A 9,248-nucleotide genomic window follows, 5' to 3' on the forward strand; every position below is an offset into this window, starting at 1 on the left:
GTGGAAGCCAAGGCCATAAATTAGTACCACAAATCCACTGAGATGCATTAGGTGCAACCCAGTGAACCTCTGGTCATCTGACCCAGTCAGTTCCATGGCAATCACTATGTTTAAGGGTAATAATATGTAGGCATTATTCATAAGGCACCCAGCCTAATTTCCTAACATTACTAAGCTGATTATCCTTAGTATGATTTAATTGTTCCCAAAATAGAGGAGCCTTTGAACTTAAATGACCATAGCCTGGTGTTAACCACATAAATCCATCCCATAATTGTGGGAGGTTTCCTTCTAATAAACAGGAGTTTACATTTTTTTGCTTGGGACTTAAGTCATTGTTCTGATTGAGCTTGAGTGACCCTAAAAGAAAATTCATATTTATGGCCAGGGTGAGAACAGATATTATTAATTGGCCAGGTGAGGGGATCACACCTAGTAATATGAATAATAACCTGAACAGAATATAATTTTCTTTCTTCTAAAATAACTTTCCTAAGGGCTATCCAATCAGAGCCTTGGAGAAGAGAAGTCCACCAAGGTATCTCAGAAGTACTAGACATAGGTAATTGGTCACAAATCCAACAACTGGATTAATTTTTAAAACTAGCATAAGATTGTGCCCATGATAGAAAAATATGTGATTCATATGCAAAGGTCCAAGAAGTCAAGAAAGCACTGTAAACGATCATATGGGTCAGGTCCAGCATCTTGGGTAAGCCATCTGCTTCTGATGTCATCTTCTCGTTGTGGTGTGAGTGTCATTTCTCCTCTATTTGAGCATCACTTTAAGGTGCTTTTGAGGTCAGCAGTCCTCTCTGTAGTCCAGTTCAGTGCAGGGGCTCTTTTTAAGTGGGAAATATGAATCCAAGAGTCAATTCCCTTTAGCTTTGCTGCACATGAGCTAGTTAAGAGTACCTGGTGAGGGTCTTCCCATCTGGGTTGTAGTGAGTCTTCTAGATGTCTTTTCAATGTAAGTAATTTCCTGGTTGTAGACCACAGGATATCTGATCTTCATCCAAAGATAGATACCATGATAAGCTTAGAAACAAGCTTATATTGTCCTTTCTGAAGGGAATCCCCAAACAGAAATCACCCTTTCTAAAATTAATTTGCCTACTGACTGAATAGTGACCCTTCTGCGTGGGAATGCCTTAACCCAATGTGAAAACATACAAATCATAATAAGTACATACTGGTAACTTTGAGAGGGAGGCATTTGGATAAAATCAATCTACCAAATTTCAAAAGGGCCTGCAGGTAATGGAAAGCTTCCTTGAGAGCTATGTAATGGCTTTCCTGGGTTGTATTTTGGACATGTAGTACATCTAGAATAAACCTTCCAAGCTATAGTGAAGGAAGGCTTCAAAAAATACTGTTTGCCCCACAATACCATCTCATAAGGATTCCAGTGAGTTAACTCATGAATGTATTGTAAAGTGGGATATTGAGCTCCAAACAGAAGGACAGACTTTCTGTTTGGGCCTATCCAGAGCCCCTTATTGGGGTCAAACCTTTCTCTTTTTTGTTTCCAAGTATCCTTTTGTCCTTTCGTGCCATTCCCTGAAAATTTAACAGGGCATCAGTAAAGTTACTGGGAGTCAGAAAAGAGAAAACAGCTGTTAGTTGACCGTTTTATTTTTTGCAGAGCTGCTGTCTTTGGCGGCCTGATCAGCTAATGAGTTTCCTTTTGCTTCTGTGGTGTCAGCCTTTGAATGACCTGATATCTTAATAATAGCTAATGCACATGGTAGCAAAATTGCATCCAATAATTCTGCAACTTGTCTCCCACTTTTAATACGCTGTCCTGAGGATGTTAAAAATCCCCTTTGTTTCCAAAGCATGCCAAAGTCATGAGCTACCCCAAAAGCATAGCGGCTGTCAGTATAAATGTTAGTGGACTTCTCTTTTGCCAACTGGCAGGCTCTTGTTAGTGCTATTAATTCAGCCTGTTGGGCAGAATAGGTGTTATGTAAGGGACCATTTTCAAGGATTGACATTGGAGGAATGACAGCATAACCAGGCTGGTACTTTCCATGCGGTCCTCGAAGATATGAACTGTCAGTGAATAATATAAAATCAGGATTCTCCATAGGGCTTTCTCAGAGATCAATCCTGGGAGATGAAAGACTGTCAGTTAAAACAATACAATTGGATTAGGAACCAAGATGGTGGAGTAGAAGGACGTGCTCTCACTCCCTCTTGCGAGAACACCAGAATCACAATTAGATGCTGGACAGTCATCAAGAGGAAGACACTGGAATTCACCAAAAAAGATACCCCACATCCAAAGACAAAGGAGAAGCCACAATGAGACGGTAGGTGGGGTGCAATCACAGTCAAATCAAATCCCACAAATTCTGGGTGGGTGACTCACAGACTGGAGAACACTCATACCACAGAAGTCCACGCACTTGAATGAAGATTCTGAGCCCCACGTCTGGTTCCCAACCTGGGGGTCCAGCAATGGGAGGAGGAATTCCTAGAGAATCAGACTTTGAAGGCTAATGGGATTTGATTGCAGGACTTCGACAGGACCGGGGGAAGCAGAGACTCCACTCTTGGAGGGCACACACAAAGTAGTGTGTGCCATCAGGACCCAGGGGAAGGAGCAGTGACCCCAGGGGAGACTGAACCAGACCTACCTGCTAGTGTTGGAGGGTCTCCTGCAGAGGCGGGCAGTGGCTGTGGCTCACCGTGGGGATGAGGACACTGGCAGCAGAAGTTCTGGGAAGTACTCCTTGGTGTGAGCCCTCCCACAGTCTGCTTATACCCCACCAAAGAGCCCAGGTAGGCTCCAGTGTTGGGCTGCCTCATGCCGAACAACCAACAGGGAGGGAACACAGCCCCACCCATCAGCAGTCAATTGGATTAAAGTTTTACTGAGCTCTGCCCACCAGAACAACACCCAGCTCTACCCACCACCAGTCCCTCCCATCAGGAAACCTACACAAGTCTCTTAGATAGCCTCATCCACCAGAGGGCAGACAGAAGAAGCAAGAAGAACTACAGTCCTGCAGCCTGTGGAAAAAAAACACACACACAAAAAGATAGATGAGATGAAAAGACAGAGGGCTATGTACCAGATGAAGGAACAAGATAAAACCCCAGAAAAAAAAACTAAATGAAGTGGAGATAGGCAACCTTCCAGAAAAAGAATTCAGAATAATGATAGTGAAGATGATCCAGGACCTCGGAAAAAGAATGGAGGCAAAGATCGAGAAGATACAAGAAATGTTTAACAAAGATCTAGAAGAATTAAAGAACAAACAAACAGAGATGGACAATACAATAACTAAAATGAAAACTACAGTAGAAGGAATCAATAGCAGAATAACTGAGGCAGAAGAACGGATAAGTGACCTGGAAGACAGAATGGTGGAATTCACTGCTGTGGAACACAACAAAGAAAAAAGAATGAAAAGAAATGAAGACAGCCTAAGAGACCTCTGGGACAACATTAAACACAACAACATTTGCATTATAGGGGTCCCAGAAGGAGAAGAGAGAGAGAAAGGACCCGAGAAAATATTTGAAGAGATTATAGTTGAAAACTTCTCTAACATGGGAAAGGAAAGAGCCACCCCAGTCCAGGAAGCACAGAGAGTCCCATACAGAATAAACCCAAGGAGAAACACACCGAGACACATAGTAATCAAACTGGCAAAAATTAAAGACAAAGAAAAATTATTGAAAGCAGAAAGGGATAAACGACAAATAACATACAAGGGAACTCCCATAAGGTTAACGGCTGATTTCTCAGCAGAAACTCTACAAGCCAGAAGGTAGTGTCATGATATACTTAAAGTGATGAAAGGGAAGAACCTAAAACCAAGATTACTCTACCTGGCAAGGATCTCATTCAGATTCGATGGAAAAGTCAAAAGCTTTACAGGCAAGCAAAAGCTAAGAGAATTCAGCACCACCAAACCAGCTCTACAACAAATGCTAAAGGAACTTCTCTAAGTGGGAAACACAAGAGAAGAAAAGGACCTAGAAAACAAACCCAAAACAATTAAAAAAAATGGTCATAGGAACATACATATCGATAATTACCTTAAACGCGAATGGATTAAATGTTCCAACCAAAAGACACAGTCTTGCTGAAAGGATACGAAAACAAGACCCATATATAGGCTGTCTATAAGAGACCCGATTCAGTTCTAGGGACACATACAGACTGAAAGTGAGGGGATGGAAAAAGATATTCCATGCAATTGGAAATCAAAAGAAAGCTGGAGTAGCAATACTCATATCCGATAAAATAGACTTTAAAATAAAGAATGTTACAAGAGACAAGGAAGGATACTACATAATGATCAAGGGGTCAATCCAAGAAGAAAATATAACAATTATAAATATATATACACCCAACATAGGAGCACCTCAATATACTCCCAACATAGGAGCACCTCAATACATAAGGCAACTGCTAACAGCTGTAAAAGAGGAAATCGACAGTAACACAATGATAGTGGGGGACTTTAACACCTCACTTACACCAATGGACAGATCATCCAAAATGAAAATAAATAAGGAAACAGAAGCTTTAAATGACACAATAGACCAGATAGATTTAATTGATATTTATAGGACATTCCATCCAAAAACAGCAGATTACACTTTCTTCTCAAGTACGCACAGAACATTCTCCAGGATAGGTCACATCTTGGGTTACAAATCAAGCCTCAGTAAATTCAAGAAAATTGAAATCATATCAAGCATCTTTTATGACCACAACACTATGAGATTAGAAATGAATTACAGGGGAAAAAATGTAAAAAACACAAACACATGGAGGCTAAACAATACGTTTCTAAATAACCAAGAGCTCACTGAAGAAATCAGAGGAAATCAGAAAATACCTAGAGACAAATGACAATGAAAACACGACGATCCAAAACCTATGAGATGCAGCAAAAGCAGTTCTAAGAGGGAAGTTTATAGCTATACAAGCCTACCTCAAGAAACAAGAAAAAAATCTCAGATGAAAAATCTAACCTTACACCTAAAGGAACTAGAGAAAGAACAACAAACAAAGCCTAAAGTTAGCAGAAGGAAATAAATCATAAAGATCAGAACAGAAATAAATGAAATAGAAACAAAGAAAACAATAGCAAAGACCAATAAAACTAAAAGCTGGTTCTTTGAGAAGTTAAACAAAATTGATAAACTATTAGCCAGACTCACCAAGAAAAAGGAGAGGACTCAAGTCAATAAAATTAGAAATGAAAAAGAAGTTACAACAGACACCGCAGAAATACAAAGCATCCTAAGAGACTACTACAAGCAACTTTATGCCAATAAAGTGGACAACCTGGAAGAAATGGAAAAATTCTTAGAAAGGTATAACCTTCCAAGACTGAACCAGGAAGAAATAGAAAATATGAAGAGACCAATCACAAGGAATGAAATTGAAACTGTGATTTAAAATCTTCCAACAAACAAAAGTCCAGGATCAGATGGCTTCACAGGTTAATTCTATCAAACATTTAGAGAAGAGCTAACACTCATCCTTCTCAAACTCTTCCAAAAAATTGCAGAGGAAGGAACACTCCCAAACTCATTCTATGAGGCCACCATCACCCTGATACCAAAACCAGACAAAGATACTACAAAAAAAGAGAAAATTACAGACCAATATGACTGATGAATATAGATCCAAAAATCCTCAACAAAATACTAGCAAACAGAATCGAACAAAACATTAAAAGAATCATACACCATGATCAAGTGGGATTTATCCCAGGGATGCAAGGATTCTTGAATATATGCAAATCAATCAATGTGATACACCATATTAACAAATTGAAAAATAAAAATCATATGATCATCTCAAGAGATGCAGAAAAAGCTTTTGACAAAATTCAACACCCATTTATGATAAAAACTCTCCAGAAAGTGGACATACAGGGAACCTACCCCAACATAATGAAGGCCATATATGACAAACCCACAGCAAACATTATTCTCAATGGTGAAAAACTGAAAGCATTTCCTCTAAGATCAGGAGCAAGGCAAGGATGTCCGCTCTCACCACTATTATTCAACATAGTTTTGGAAGTCCTAGCCAAGGCAATCAGAGAAGAAAAAGAAAGAAAAGAAATACAAATTGGAAAAGAAGAAGTGAAACTGTCACTGTTTGCAGATGACATGATACTATACATAGAGAATCCTAAAGATGCCACCAGAAAACTACTAGAGCTAATCAATGAATTTGGTAAAGTTGCAGGATACAAGATTCATGCACAGAAATCTCTTGCATTCCTATACACTACTGATGAAAAATCTGAAAGAGAAATTAAGGAAACACTCCCATTTACCACTGCAACAAAAAGAATAAAATACCTAGCAATAAACCTACCTAGGGAGACAAAAGACCTGTATGCAGAAAACTATAAGACACTGATGAAAGAAATTAAAAATGGTAACAACAGATGGAGATATATAGCATGTTCTTGGATTGGCAGAATCAACATTGTGAAAATGACTATATTACCCAAAGCAATCTACAGATTCAATGCAATCCCTATCAAATTACCAATGACAATTTTTACAGAGCTAGAACAAAAAATCTCAAAATTTGTATGGAGACACAAAAGACCCGGAACAGGCATAGCAATCTTGAGGGGAAAACAAGGTAGCTGGAGGAATCAGACTCCCTGACTTCAGACTATACTACAAAGCTACAGTGATCAAGACAATATGGTTCTGGCACAAAAACAGAAACAAAGATCAATGGAACAAGATAGAAAGCCCAGAGATAAACCCATGCACCTACGGTCAACAAATCTATGACAAAAGAACAAGGATATACAATGGAGAAAAGAGAGTCTCTTCAATAAATGGTGCTGGGAAAACTGGACAACTACATGTAAAAGAATGAAATTAGAACACTCCCTAACACCATACACAAAAATAAACTCAAAATGTAGAGAAATGGAAATAAAAAGAAAAATAAACAAATGGGACCTAATGAAACTTCAAAGCTTTTGAACAGCAAAGGAAACCATAAACGAGACAAAAAGACAACCCTCAGAATGGGAGAAAATATTTGCAAACGAACCAATGGACAAAGGATTAATCTCCAAAATATATGAACAGTCATGCAGCTCAATATTAAAACAACAAATAAGCCAATCCAAAAATGGGCAGAAGACTTAAATAGACATTTCTCCAAAGAAGAAATACAGATGGCCAAGAAGCACATGAAAAGCTGCTCAACATCACTGATTATTAGAGAAATGCAAATCAAAACTACAATGAGGTATCACCTCACACCAGTTAGAATGGGCATCATCAGAAAATCTACAAACAACAAATGCTGTAGAGTGTGTGGTGAAAAGGGAACCCTCTTGCACTGTTGGTGGGAATGTAAATTGATACAGCCACTCTGGAGAACAGTATGGAAGTTCCTTAAAAAACTAAAAATAGAATTACCATATGACCCAGCAATCCCACTACTGGGCATATACCCAGAGAAAACCATAATTCAAAAAGACACATGTACCCCAATGTTCATTGCAGCACTATTTACAATAGCCAGGTCACGGAAGCAACCTAAATACCCATTGACAGGTGAATGGATAAAGAAGATGTGGTACATATATACAATGGAATATTACTCAGCCATAAAAAGGAACAAAATTGGGTCATTTGTAGAGACGTGGATGGATCTAGAGAGTGTCATACAGAGTGAAGTAAGTCAGAAAGAGAAAAACAAATATTGTACATTAACGCATGTATGTGGAACCTAGAAAAATGGTACAGATGAACCTGTTTGCAGGGCAGAAATTGAGACACAGATGTAGAGAACAAACATGGACACCAAGGAGGGAAGTGGTAGGGAGGTTGGTGGTGGTGGGATGAATTGGGAGATTGGGATTGACATGTATACACTGATGTGCATAAAATGGATGACTAATAAGGACCTGCTGTATAAAAAAATAAACTAAATAAAATTCAAAAATTAAACAAGCAAAGAAATGCAATCATGTTTTTCATCATTTACATCTGATTCCTCAGGTACCAAGATGGCTGGATTAAGGTTATTACATCTGCGAAGAGTCATATGCGGTGAGAGCAGGATAATTTCATGGGAGGTTAATTGACTTGCTGAATAATGTTTTGTGTGATGAGATTTTAGTAAGGCTTCCACAGAGTGAGGAACAAAGATAGAGGATGACTCATGACTATCTCTTCTGTGGTCGGACATAGCACAGCTCTCCCTATGACAGGCCAGAGACAAGGGGGTAGGCCCCTGGCTACCAAATCTAGCTGTTGGCTATGATATCTTCCTGGCTGGTAGTAACTGCTGTGTTTCTGGGTTAGTACTCCTAGTGTAGTCCCCTTGCTTTCATGAACAAAGAGGGAGAAGGGTAGATCATAATTGGGATGTCCCTGGGCCAGGGCCGTTGCCAGAAATGTTTTTTAGGTCTCCCATGGCATCAGAATGTTCTACACCACAGCAAACAGGTTCCGGTTGGTCTTGTTTGAGTAGATTATGTAGTGGCTGAGCTATTAAAGAAAAATTTGGAATCCAATTCCTACAGTAAACTGCAAGACCTAAAAATCCCCTTAACTGCTTTTTTGTATTTGGGGTAGGGGAAGCTAGAATGCCTTTCACTCTATCCAGGTCAATTAAAAGTTCTTCTTTAGATATCCTATGCCCTAAATATTTTACACTAGTGTTACAGAATTGTAATTTCTCTTTGGACACTTTATGTCCTTTTAAGGCTACCTTCTGAAGTAAATACAGGGTGCCTTGCTGGCTGTTTATCAAAGAATTTGAACACAGCAGCAAATTGTCTACATATTGTATCAGAACTGATTTATGAGGAAAATCCAAATCATCTAGATCTGCTTTTAATATCTGGGAGAAGTAAGTGGGTCTTTCCATATAGTCATTGGCATTCAATGCCAATGACTGTGGCATTACAGTCCACGTATATTGTCATTCATTCCAAGTGAAAGCGAAAAGATACTTGATCATCAGGATGTACTGGGATACTAAAAAATGCACTACAGAAATCTGTCACAGAAAAGAAGTCACTGTTTTTAGGGATATAAGACAGTAAGATATGGCACTACAGAATGATGAGGGATAATAATATTGATATCTCAAGTCCTGCACAAATCTCTAACCCTTGCCATTAGGTTTTTTTTTTCTTTTTTTAAAATAAATTTATTTATTTATTTTTTATTTTTGGCTGCATTGGGGCTTCGTTGCTGCGTGCGAGCTTTCTCTAGTT

At 38.9% G+C, this 9,248-nt stretch overlaps 1 protein-coding gene across 1 annotated transcript; it reads right to left on the reverse strand.

The window, feature by feature from the left end:
- Positions 1–1,619: 1,619 nt before the first annotated feature.
- LOC117196828 (ribonuclease H-like) lies at positions 1,620–2,090 on the reverse strand. Its single transcript, XM_033406889.1, has one exon. It carries the CDS (start codon positions 2,088–2,090, stop codon positions 1,620–1,622), a length of 471 nt encoding a protein of 156 aa, XP_033262780.1.
- Between the last annotated feature and the right edge of the window lie 7,158 nt (positions 2,091–9,248).

Source organism: Orcinus orca, chromosome 5 (assembly GCF_937001465.1).
Source record: "Orcinus orca chromosome 5, mOrcOrc1.1, whole genome shotgun sequence".
In the NCBI taxonomy this organism is placed as follows: domain Eukaryota; kingdom Metazoa; phylum Chordata; class Mammalia; order Artiodactyla; family Delphinidae; genus Orcinus; species Orcinus orca.

What these genes read in the sequence shown, in the direction of transcription:
- LOC117196828 (XM_033406889.1), bottom strand. Translation starts at nt 2,090, where the DNA reads ATGGAGAATCCTGATTTTATATTATTCACTGACAGTTCATATCTTCGA.